The following is a 12706-nucleotide window of genomic DNA, read 5'->3' as shown; positions in this document are numbered from 1 at the left end:
GCAAAGTAAAGGAGATTCAGGCCAAACTAAAATCCATCCATTCAACCAATCACTACAACTTAATTGGTTTTAAATAAAAAACTAACTTTATTCATCGTACATGTTTAAGAAACTACACGTGAGCTTCCTTCGCCTGGCTTTTATTTTGAAGTGTATACAGTTGCACCGGAAGTGAAGCGGACAGGAGGAGAGGATGCGGGAACAAAGATCAAAGCCGAGCCATAAACAAAGCTCTTTGATGACGGGGTTCTCTCCAATAAGATACATATTTACCCTCCACTAAAAATAACCAAACTAAGGAAACCAGAATCTGGTGTGGTCGCCCGGTCCCTGCCTCCCGGACATGTTTGATGGAGAACATGACGGATCCTACGGTGAACGACTGGTAGCAGCCACAATGCTCCGGCCCGTCACAACCGGCTCTTCCACGGTCTGTTCGTCCCACCAGTGACTATGGATGTCCGAGCAGTGCTGGAGTTCGCCACAGTCACCAGGGGCCTGTCGCTGGTTTTACAGGTAAGTCCAGGACAAGCTAGTAGGCTAACTATGAAGCTCACGATGTGCTAATGTAGCTAACCTGCCTTTACGCCGAAACCTTAATTCCCCACTATTGTCTGAATCTTTGTAATCATGTACCTATTTATGGCAGCTATTATACAAGAGCCACGTGTGTGATGAGTAGACAAAAAGACAAGGTGACATTCCACCTGCTGTTGTGTTTATTACATCACGGATTTATTTTACCGTATAATATTGTTTTCCCCCAGGCGGTCTTGAACGCAGCCATCCCTGACCATGAAGCGGATGCGTTCAAGCCCCCGCGGACAGAGGAGCCTCTGTATCTGGACTCCACAGTGGACTGGTTACTGGGTGGCCTCTCCCACTGGGACGCCGAGCACTACCTCTTCATCGCCGAGAGAGGATACCTCTATGAGCACAACTTTGCTTTCTTCCCCCTCTTCCCCGTGGTCCTCCGGGGCCTGGCGGAGACGCTGCTGTGGCCCCTGAGCGGCTGGCTGAGCGTGAGGGGACGCCTGCTGGTGGCCGTGGCCCTGGGGAACAGTGCCCTCTTCCTGCTGAGCGTGGTCGCCCTGTACGCGCTCAGCAGGATCGTCCTGCAGGACAGACGCCTCGCCTTTCTCTCCAGCCTCCTCTACTGCATCACCCCTGCCAACGTGTTCATGACAGCTGGGTATTCAGAGAGCCTGTTTGCCGCCCTCACGTTCGGGGGCCTCTTCCTCCTGGAGAAAGGGTTCACCTTCAGAGCCTGCTTGGCCCTCAGTATAGCCACTGCAGCCCGATCCAACGGACTTGTCAATATTGGATTTCTACTGTATCTACCGTCACTGCACGCCATCTCTCAGATTCGTTTGTATCGTGCTACGTTAAAAGGCCACCTTAAAGTCTTCCACTACATCTGGGTCATCATTCGTCTTCTGCTCACCTCCCTCTTTGGAACTGCGATTATTGTCCTTCCCTTCTGTGCGTTCCAGTACTATGGGTACAGGACGTTTTGCACACCCTCCAACTCCCTGGAGTTGATCCCTCCAGCTCTTCTCTCATTGGGTGAACGGAAGGGCTATCGGTTTCCAGACGTCAACCGTCCGCCGCCCCTGTGGTGCATGAGACCCCTCCCATTACTCTACTCTCACATACAGGACGTGTACTGGGACGTCGGCTTCCTCCGTTACTTTGAGCTGAAACAGATACCTAACTTTATTCTGGCTCTACCTATGGCTACCATCGGCATTATGGCCGCTTATGCATATTTTCTTGCTAATCCAGAACTGTGTCTGAGACTTGGACTCTGGGAGACGGGTGCAGCTAAAGGGCTCGACAAACCCACACCGGGAATGTTCAACCCCAGAGTGTTTGTGTATATTGTGCATTCTACTGTTCTCCTGGTGTTCGGAACCTTGTGCATGCACGTGCAGGTGAGTAAATCATATAATCACCTAATTGCGGAACATTTAAACTGTCCAGATGTGAGGAGCAGCCTTTTGATTTCCACTCATTCCCATTTTCTACTTTCCATTCCTAGGTTCTGACCCGATTCATGGCCTCGTCGTCTCCCGTGCCGTTCTGGATAAGTGCGCACCTGCTCCTCCTCAATGAGCCACTTCTCCATCGAAGAATAACGTCCAACCCCAGCGTACATCTACAGACACACTCCAGAAACGGATGCAAACATACACCTCAGAACCCCATCATTGCACTGCTGCCACATTTTAAATCCTGCTCTCCCACCACACAGAGCATCCTGGGATACTTCCTCTCTTACTGGGTGCTGGGGCTCGCACTGCATTGTAACTTCTTGCCATGGACTTGACTTTCCACAATACTCCGAGCTTTAAATGCAATATTTCTGTGTGGGACTGGGTTTATTATCGTCAACACCTGTGTTTTTACAGTATAACATCATGCATAGTCCTTTTATGTGTCAGTAATTGTTCAATTGTTCTGTACCTTCTTGAATTATATGGACAATATCATTCAAATAAAAGAACACACAAGAGCAAGATTAAGTCAATCATGTTTATTAAAAGAATAATACAATTACTGTAAGTAAATCCAAAGCAAAGAAAAGACCAAAACGCTTTTATGTTTATGTTACCCAGTCCTACATGTAACCGACACAATTACATTTTTCATGCTGATTTATTCATGCCGAAGTAGAAAAAAATATTTGTTTGAGAACTGTTGGTCATAAATCCTGGAAAGACTTTGGTTGTACTTAAAAAATTCTGATTTCTGCTGAAGCAGATTTTATGGACTCTGTTTAATATTGCATTGCATGTTTGGAAGAATTATTCCAAGTTATAGTTTGGGACTTTTGGATGTGAAGGGAAAAAAAATAAAGATGGCTGTAGAATTTTCTGCAGTTTGGTTTTATTTTCATTAATGTAAAACTTCTATGTTGTGTTGTAGAGAACATTTGTTGCCACAGATGCACTGGAAAATCTGTTTGAAATTAAACTCAATGTGATAAATCCAAACCAAAATGTATTCAAACTCTTGAAATGTACATGTAGCATTTCCTAATTTTAAAACACTCTTCTCCACACTGAGTAAACACTTGAAAAACATTGGTGCCTCTAAAAGTGTTTCTGTGGTTTGTGTGGCAAACCATACCCCAAATCAACATTTTAAATAAAACAAGAAAAACCCTCAATGTGTGCCTGAATGTTAGCTAGGATTTTACATCCCTTATGTAAAGTCTAATAAATTCCCTTGCTACGTATTTACCCACTAATGAGCTCCAAAATGTACTGATAAACAATGAGTTCATAGAATCACATGAGTTTTTGACTTCATCTATGTGCCAAGGTCACATCCTGAGAAAGATTGAATCATTGGTGTGAGACAAACAAATCCCATATTTCTTGGAGCCAATGAGGATAATTTGTTAATTGATCAAATTACATTGGCGTGTTGGAGCTCCTGCGTGTCTATCAAGTATCAGCCTATTAATAATCCTCCTCTGTATATTTCTGATTGCAGAATGGAAACTCTAGCATGTTGGTAAGTCTCACGGAAATCGACGAATATAGTGAAGACCTGAGATCAGTGTTACAGCAACTGAATAACAGCATTAACCTATTTGCAACGAAACGTGTTTATTTGATAACGTGGGAAAGTAAACTGCTGATCTACAAATCATCTCCATTACAGCTCCTGGGTTTGGTTCGTTACCAAATCAGCGGTGAGTCCTGCGCGATGAGGTCAGTGTGACGTAGGCTGGCCGACGTACAAGAGCAAAAAAGAAACGTGAACTGCCGCAAGAGGCTTAAAGTCGCTTCCCTGTTGAAAGCTCCAAACAAAGGCGAGTGAATTCACCTCATTGAGAATTCATTTCAATGACGGACTCAGTTTCAACTACCAAACATGGTAGTTAGCCCTGAGTCAACTCGGGATTCGATTCGCTCCGTCAAACTAATGCTGTTGCTGGTTTGCTAGCTAGCTTAGCCGCCGTTAGCTTCCAGGATGGACAGCTGAGATGTAGTGAACTGAGAGTCTCTGGAGAACGACGGAGGGAGCGCTTGGTGAGTGAGTGAGTCTGTGTGTGTGTGTGTGTGTGTGTGTGTGTGTGACTTCAGCCACCTCCCAGCCGGGTGGACACTGTTGACCCCATGAAGAACTGCGAGTACCAGCAGATCGACCCGCGGGCGCTGGCGGTGTCGCCCTCTTCGGCGCAGAACCACGCCGAGAAGAAGGCGCAGCGGCCCCGCAGGAAATGGGAAGTGTTCCCCGGGAAGAACCGCTTCTACTGCGACGGGCGGGTCATCCTGGCCAGGCAGAGCGGGGTCTTCCCTCTGACACTGGGCCTTATTGTCGTCACCTGTGGCCTTTTCTTCGCATTCGAGTGAGTGATGCCCTCTCTAACATGGACATGCCCCCCCAAATGCATTAAGCTCCTATCAAGATCGTGATAGGAGTTAATCCCAATTCTGTTTTCTGCAGTTGCCCGTTCCTGGTGCAGCATCTGACCGTCTTCATACCTGTGATCGCTGCGGTGCTTTTTGTGTTTGTGGTCGTGTCCCTGCTGAGAACCAGCTTCATAGACCCCGGCATCCTGCCCAGGGCCACCCCGGATGAAGCTGCAGACATAGAGAAGCAGATAGGTACAAAAAAAAAAAGCTGCACCCAGGAATTGCATGCTAGCTGTGGGACAGATGGGGGGGGGGCTTTGCCATAAGGGGGTCTGAGGGTCGTGGTCGTCTTGAACTGCAGACCAACCATCACCTAAGCAGCTTTACTCTAACTAGCATGGTTCCAATGCACTAAAACCAGACACAACATTCCTTGCCCTCATTTGCCCCTTATCCTAACATCCCATTGCTTGTTGTGTCAACTGTTCTGATCAAACGTGTGAGTCTCTCTGCTTGTGCTTCTCTATTTTAAGACACTTCAGGATCCTCCACATATCGCCCCCCTCCACGAACCAAGGAGATCCTCATCAACCAGCAGGTGGTCAAGCTCAAATACTGCTTCACTTGTAAAATGTTCCGGCCTCCGCGGACCTCCCACTGCAGCCTGTGCGACAACTGTGTGGGTAAGGATGTGTTGTGAAGTTACCACTTATTCCAGCCGCTCTAATTAGACGTAACAACTTAATGCTAAGCCAAGAGGAGCATGCGATGCGTGACCAGCGGGAGGGTTTGTAATTCATTTTGCCTCATGCGGTCCACCCCTCCTCTGTTGTTACTCTTAATCTGAGTCCAAAATCGGACATGAAACAGAGAAACTACAAAACAAAGTTCTGACTGAGATCTCACATCAGTCGTCTGGAGGTCCGTCACCCCTACTAAAATTACATTCACTGTGTATTTATAACTCGAGCACCTTTATCAAAGTGAGCTCTACAAAATCGTTCTTTACTTAAAAGCCTTTTGGTCATTTCTTGGCAAGGCAGAGCTGGCATTTTAGTTTATTGTCCTTTCTTATATAAACAATAATTCTACAGTGGTCGTGATTATGACTGATACCAGTCTTACATTGAAACCTTTGGTGTTATTTCCCGGTTTCACTTATCTGAATAATTTAATGTACAGCCCAGTGTGTGAGATACTTTGCCTTATTATTACTAATATACCTTATAAAATGCTGCCTCTAATCTTTTGTATATTTCACTATTTTCTACCCTCAGAACGATTTGATCACCACTGCCCATGGGTGGGGAACTGTGTGGGCAAACGCAATTACCGCTTTTTCTACAGCTTCATTATCTCCCTGTCATTTCTGACATCGTTCATATTTGGCTGTGTCGTCACACACATCACTCTGCGTAAGTATTCACACTCTGTAGAAAGATATGTGTATTCGTACGATGATCTTGTTATGTTGTCGAGGACCATTTTTTAATTTAAGTTTTTAATTTTTCTCTCCAGGTTCTCAAGCAGGGAAAAGCCTTGTTCAAGCCGTTCAGGAGAGCCCTGGCAGATATCCTTTCTACCACATTTGCACTAAATTCTCCTGTTTTTAGATGGAGGACATCTTGTTGAATTTGTTTTCTGCCAAGATGTAACACAAGTTAAAGTTGACAAGTCATTTTTCCCTCCTCAGCCTAAGCCCAAGCTTAATAGGATCAGAGAGTTAGCGTCCAGCAGAGCAGTGCTTTTTACCAGATGGCTCTCACGTAGTAGGTTTGCAGCCTCACAGCCTTGTGAGATGATGTCAGTGGCGAGACAAATATAGACCCCGTGACTACAGAGTGTTTGGATGTGTTATTCACAGAGAGGGTGTTGGATCATTTCCTCATTGCACACGTGATAAGCCTGACATTCTGTCATCTTGTAGAGTCTGTCTGCATGTGAAATCGTGAGCCTCCTTAGCATAAGCATTAAAGGCCATGATGGCATTTATTTAGATTTAGATGATATGCAACATGGTCACTGTGATGGATTTAATATATCTCAAACACACCTAAACAAATGTAAACCAGTGAGTTTTGAACTCATGTAGGAATTAGTTGTAACTGTGCGTGTGTAAAAGCCCTTAAGTTGACAGAAATTCCATTGTATTTATATCCAATATTCTGATATTAAAAATGGTATGAAAGTTTAAGTAAATTTATTCTATGCTTTTTCTGAACAAATTACCTTCTTTCATAAATATATTTCAGTAAGGCCTGACAGAGACATGAGATAGCTGGATTACCTCCTATACTGAACAGAAAAAGGCCCATAATAGAAGTAAAGATGGTTAATTATCTTGGTCAAATTTAATTCTCTGTATAATCTTGAAAAATCTTGTCATAGTTGTCAGTCATGTTAGTTTGATTGCCAATTGTCTATAATTATCAATGATAAGGATGATGTTCTCTTGCCTTGACTCTTCCTCGTGTACCGTGGTGGAGTTGGTGATTTGTTTCTTCTCCATCTGGTCTATACTGGGCCTCTCAGGCTTCCATACATACTTAGTAGCCTCCAACCTCACGACAAATGAAGATGTAAGTATTCAACATAGTTATAGTTTTCAAACTAGACGTGATTCACTTACTTACAGCAAACTGTCTTTATTCACCCCACAGATTAAGGGCTCCTGGTCAAGTAAAAGAGGTGCAGAGGATTCTGGGAACCCTTACAGTTACAACAGCATCATAACCAACTGCTGTGCGACGTTGTGTGGCCCCATGCCCCCGAGGTGAGTGACGACATCGAGAATCTTCTCCATCCTCACACACAATGGTAACACTCCAGGTACAATCCACATTTCTACTGCATAACGTATTCTCCTGTTTTGTTTTCTAGTCTGATTGACAGAAGAGGTTTCCTTCCTCCTGACGAGGCGATCTCTGCTGCCTCCGCCTCTGAGATCGAGCTGCCCCTCTTCACGGCCAAGAACGACACGCACATGGTAGGATGAACCAGCTTTTGCTCTCTCCCAAGTCCTGTCAGTCCCATAGCTGCTGTGTAGTTGTTGTTAGCTCGGACCCCCTGTGTGCCTTTCTTTGAATCTGTGTTATAAAAGTTACAGATTTTGTATGCTTTGTGTATGAAACCAAAAACAAACGAGTGTCAATTTGTAAAAGTGAGTGGCTTTTTAAGTAGTCGTATGTTTGCATCGGAACAACATTACTTGGGCTCAGCTTATGATGGTTTGAAATGGACATAATGTAGGGTCAGATATTCACATTAGGATGTAGAGAGGCAGACAGCAAAGCACCTAACATCGCCAAGCTCAACAGTCCCCTTCATTTCAACCCCAAATTCGTCATGTTTGTTTGTTTTGACGTATTTGATTTCCTCCTGAATGATCTCAGCTACAACATTCGTCATGGACACATGTTTCAAGCCGGAGTTGTTACCGTACAGCGACTAAAACAAATCATAGTCTCCTATTAAGCTACATTTATATCCCCTACACATGTGGCGGATTTTTTCTATCTAAATATTACCTCAGGCTTTTCACTCCTGTTCTTTTGTTTATTGGTTGGTTTGTACTTTTGTTTTTAAGTATTATTATAAAAAGACAACTCAATAGATTTCCCTAAACGTGGTTGAAGGAAGTGGCTTATGAGACGTGGAAGAAACCATGACATTTTCTTTAACAATTTGTCTCTTTTCCCAGAGAATAAATCATGGATCTTGATGAAAATATTTGGTGCAGCTTGATTTATTTTGATGGGACTGTTGGGTCTTGACAGGGCAAGGCGCTGTACCCTACTTCCCTATGAAATCGTAAACATTTCCAAAAAGTCCCCTACATTTGAATGTTGTCTGCATCTGTGTCAACATTAATTGGGTTCTTTGTTAACCAATATCTCATCCTTCCAGTTTTGTTGAAAACGGTTTGCAATGTTTTGCGTAATCCTGCTGACAAACTAACAAACAAACCGAGGGGGGTGAAAGCATGACCTCCGTGCTGGAGGTGATGATTGAAGTAGCTAATTTGAGGAATTAAAGCTGCTGACGAGGTGATTCATCGCTGTGCTGTAATTGTACTGCTGTGTTCTTTCAGCTGTAGAACAAAATGTCTTGGAAGTCACTGTCTGGTGTCACTGAGCAGTTAGAAAAAGAAAATAAGCAGAGTTTTTACACTGAACCATTAGTTGAGGTCCTTGTGGAGTTAGTGAGTAACTCTCACACTCCTGCAGATACAGTATGTGATGGTTTTTTTGTGCTTTGGGAGAGAAAACATTTGACTTATTGCACCTTTTCTTTTTTTAAATGAACATCTTGCTCTTACTATTAGGAATTCAACACCTTGCTGTATCTACCTCCTTGTTCTTGTACTCCTGAGTTTTCTTGTATGTTGGGGTGAAGGTGTGTGCACAGAAAGGACTGAACTACTGCTTTTTATTTGGACATTCAGATGGTGTCTGATCATATTATGTATTAGATTTATCAGCACTTTAATACAGATCATTTGTCACATGCCATGAATAGATTTGTCACAATAATGTCAACATATCAAATGTCTTAGCTTTTCAAAATCGACTCTTATTTTTACATTTATATCTTTTATTTGCCTAAAGAGCAAAACAAGTGTTCTTTTTATTTGTTAAATAAACATTATTTTTGTATTTTGGTCTGTTTTAAGTTTACTTTGCTTCTTCATTTGATTAATTCTCCATTTGTTGTATTCCCTAAGATTGTTCTTTGTATTACCTTTGGTATAAATGTATTTCATGTGACTGTAACTGAAATGACTTGACGCTCAGTGTTGTGCTGTATTCGTTCCACCCTGGCAGGAGGAGAACTGTCAGGATTTTGCTATGTCCTGCAGCGCCTGAAGGGCGGCGCTGCTTGTAGACGGTCGATGGTAAGAGTAGGGTCGGTCAAATGTCAACCAATCACAACATCGCTTCACCTGTCCTTCACTGTGTCGTCCTTCATACTGTTGTTTAGGTTTCAAGTTTCTTTCTCCTTAACAGTTGCATCCTTTCTACGGTGTATTCGTGTTAAGGCCAAACACAGTAGGTTAGACTTTGTGATTGGTTTGTAGTGATGATGTGGCTGGGTGCACTATGTTTACCTGAATGAGCATGCTTCACTCATTCATCGTCTCATTTAACATCCGCTCACTCACTCAGTGTTGGATGGAGCTTAACCTTCTTCTCTCTGTTTCTAGCTAGATGATGTGTTCTCATTTTTCTGGGGCTTTACTGTGTTTGCGTCACTGCACAAGTCTGCATAAATCCTTCCTCCATTTTCACTCTGAGCGAAGGCAGAAGAAACACAGGAAGACGCAGCGTCTCCTCTCTCCCATAAATCTGTCTGTACCCTAGTTCAATATGGTCTTCTAATTGCATTGTCTACATCTAAGTCACTTCCTCAATCCGTCTTCATTTGACTCTTTGCTTTCATTGTGTTTGATGATCCAAACTAATGCTTCTTATCACACTGCAGAATTTTTCCATGCAGCTTTGCTTTTCATAACATTAACTCTGATTCTGACCATTTCCCCCTACTTTTCTTGACTTCTCTGTTTTCCCCTCTGCACACAGTGCACTCAGAGCACAAAGGACATGCTGGACAGGATGGTCCATTCCTCCGACTTCCACGGCCTGTGCCCCCCCGGCACCCCAAAGACCACCCCTCTCGGCCTGGAGGTTCCCCGCACGCCGGCGCCTTCCGCAGAGCCTTCACCGTCTGTCGGCTGCTTGCAGCAAAGCGCTCGACAATCGGTGGCCACTCCTTGCCCCCCGTTCAGCAGGAGCAGCAAGAGGGACTCGCTGCACTCCATGAATCCAGCGTTTCGCCTTGCTTCTCCTTCGCCGTCGCTGAGCCGCACCAGCTTGATTCTGGGTGATGCACCCGACAATGGCTTTATCCTAATACCCTGAGTGAGCACCTAGGAAACACCGGTGAAACGACAGAGTCCTGGTGGAATCATTCAAGGCAATGATTGTGGCTACAAAGAGACATTGTCACAGTGGTGGTCATGATTTGTGTTGCCTTCAGTTTCTCAAGATGTCATTCTGATGAGTTGATCAAAACATTACCTGGAGATTTTTTCTAGTTCCGTGACCTGTATCCACAATGTGTGTCTTTCAGGATGGTGGTAAATCTTAGTAACATTCTTAAGCACAATATAGAGATATTTTTTTATACACCTTTTAATTGAGACGCCTGTGACATGTCTTCGCACCTTCCAAAGAACCTCAAGCCATCAGCCGCAGTGTTTTAAGTTCCTGTTATCTTGTGCAAACAGGTCCTTTAATCCGGGAATACAGTTTGACTGTGGATGCAAGAAGTGTAGAAACTAAATATTGACTGAGCTGGCACAGAGAGCCACCTCAGGATTATACATTCAAGAGTTAGCCTTAGGTCGTCCAATCATTTCCTCTCATCTGTATCTGCTCAGCGTCAGTGGGTGGATCCACTTTGGCTGTTTTTAGATAAGATGAGGGTGTTATTTATTTTTCATTGTATATGCATATCAATTCTTTATTTTGCATGTCTTGTACATCAAATGCTCTTATGCAGGAGATAGTAACCGAGAGGTGACACTTCAGATTCTTTCATATGTGTCTGAAATGCCATTAATACCATATACTGTAATGTCCACTTTGCTGCTTTATTTCATGTGTTGTCAAAGTAGAGCATTAAATCAAATTCACTGCTGCGTATCAGGACCCAGAGTATTCGTTGCTAAAACACTGCTTTCCTATTTATCTGATCTACTGGGACACAGTTTGAGTGAGCATCTGCTTTTTCTTTGCCTCAGGGCCCCTCCTCAGTAGGTTACCAGTGCGTTGCTGTCGAATGGGCTGCTTGGAGCAGGGTAATGTTTTCAGGAAAGTTCATGAGGCCTCTTATGTAGGGCAGGTTATTTCCTTCATGGCTGTGACCTTTCACTGCTCTTACAGCATGAAACCTAACCCCTGTCTGTCATGATGGAGCACAGTTTCTTGTTAGGTGTTAATTTGTGCCACTAGGAGGCAGAATGTGAATAAGGATTGCAGCCTTACTAGAGAACAACTTAGTGGCCTGAGAAGTGTTAGCAGAAAGGCCTTCTGATGATTGGATTTATCTTTTTTTGTAACTGAGCAGCGATGCTGTACATAGGTTGTGAGTTTGTGAAGAACCACGTTGCCATAGTGAGTGGGTCATTCATTTATCAGTCTTCATCCAGACCCTGTAGTTTGTATAGACACTTACACAAGCAGTGCTTGTATGAACAAACTTGTTTGCTTTTTGTAGGATGTAACAGTGGAACTGTAACATTGGATCAATAAAATTATCAGTTTTGTTGACTTGTGTCTTTTTTTGGCTCCTATTTCCCTCAAGAATTGATTTTGTGAAAAGGTCTCACCATGTTTCTTAATGCAAAGCATTCTCCAGAAATGATCCATCTGAAGGGGTTTATTCCATTTCTAGCAAATCCAAGAGTTCCATTATAGAAACTATGCTGTTAATCCGGTCCATGTCAAATTAGACTGGCATTCAGTAGAGCACATGCATCTGTCAAGGCTCAAATTCACTTGAGCTGGATTTGCATTTAAACTAAACACGTAAATATCAGTCCTCATGCCAGATTTGTTTCCATCAAGAGCCATAAATTATTCTCAGAGAAATGAAGGGTCAGTGTGACGGTGGACAACAGCTGAAGAAGCAGTACAGAAAGACACAGTTTAGAAATCTCTGTTGATTTTTTCAATGAACCTGAATACATTTATTCAACTCAATTTTGTAATTCAAAATCCGTTTGCTTTTTTACATTATAACATAGTTTAACTGCAGCAGGAAAACAAGGCAAAAGAGACGAAGATAACCTTGTGCTAAAGCTCTGCCTGGAATCAGACCAGAGATGTTTCTACACAACAGAACAATGTAATGTTGTAAAATACGAGGACCTAAGTGCATTTCTTAATTTATTTTTATAATGCTTATCTCATCTGACTTTTGAAAGCCTCCCTGCTCAGGCAGGTGATTACTGTATGTCTTCAGCTAACATGAAACAGATGGTCAGACCTTTGGCTCAGTGTCTCACAAAAAGGAAAAACAAAACTCCATTGCCAGGACGACTACAACCTGTTTGCAGTAGAAGAGAATACAAACCTGAAGATGGGTTTAATTTAACACCAGTCAAATGTACCAGGTCGTCAGAGTGGTGTGGGTTTGTTTGTCAGCAGCGTTGAGGATGTGGATGATCCGAGTCCCTCCTGCCTGCAGGTGATTTCTCTGTAGCTGGACTGTTTCGTGCTCTTTCACCCCAGCTGCTGTGGCACAGAGACAGAGGAGGCCACCCAGTCAGTGGA

General features: G+C 43.5%; 2 protein-coding genes across 4 annotated transcripts; both read left to right on the top strand.

Moving 5' to 3' along the window:
* Positions 1-187: 187 nt before the first annotated feature.
* On the top strand, positions 188-2877 carry pigv (phosphatidylinositol glycan anchor biosynthesis, class V). 2 transcript variants are annotated; one of them, XM_061081308.1, is made up of 3 exons: positions 188-516; positions 768-1934; positions 2042-2877. In XM_061081308.1, exons 1-3 carry the CDS (start codon positions 454-456, stop codon positions 2327-2329), a joined length of 1518 nt encoding a protein of 505 aa, XP_060937291.1. In that variant the 5' UTR covers positions 188-453; the 3' UTR covers positions 2330-2877. The 2 variants fall into 2 exon arrangements, with proteins under 2 accessions (XP_060937291.1, XP_060937290.1); XM_061081307.1 differs by having other exon boundaries at positions 450-1934.
* An 896-nt stretch (positions 2878-3773) lies between these two features.
* zdhhc18a (zinc finger DHHC-type palmitoyltransferase 18a) lies at positions 3774-11701 on the top strand. Of its 2 annotated transcripts, XM_061081502.1 has the most exons (10): positions 3774-4363; positions 4462-4622; positions 4904-5053; positions 5648-5785; positions 5889-5940; positions 6847-6949; positions 7031-7143; positions 7251-7356; positions 9194-9264; positions 9950-10009. In XM_061081502.1, the coding sequence occupies exons 1-9, from the start codon at positions 4131-4133 to the stop codon at positions 9233-9235; spliced, it is 1098 nt and encodes a 365-aa protein (XP_060937485.1). In that variant the 5' UTR covers positions 3774-4130; the 3' UTR covers positions 9236-9264; positions 9950-10009. The 2 variants fall into 2 exon arrangements, with proteins under 2 accessions (XP_060937485.1, XP_060937484.1); XM_061081501.1 differs by lacking the exon at positions 9194-9264 and having other exon boundaries at positions 9950-11701.
* The last annotated feature ends 1005 nt before the right edge of the window (positions 11702-12706 follow it).

This window comes from Limanda limanda, chromosome 11 (genome assembly GCF_963576545.1).
Source record: "Limanda limanda chromosome 11, fLimLim1.1, whole genome shotgun sequence".
Taxonomy (NCBI): Eukaryota; Metazoa; Chordata; class Actinopteri; order Pleuronectiformes; family Pleuronectidae; genus Limanda; species Limanda limanda.
Note: the sequence above shows the minus strand (reverse complement) of the source record. Positions and strands in the feature narration are given on the sequence as shown.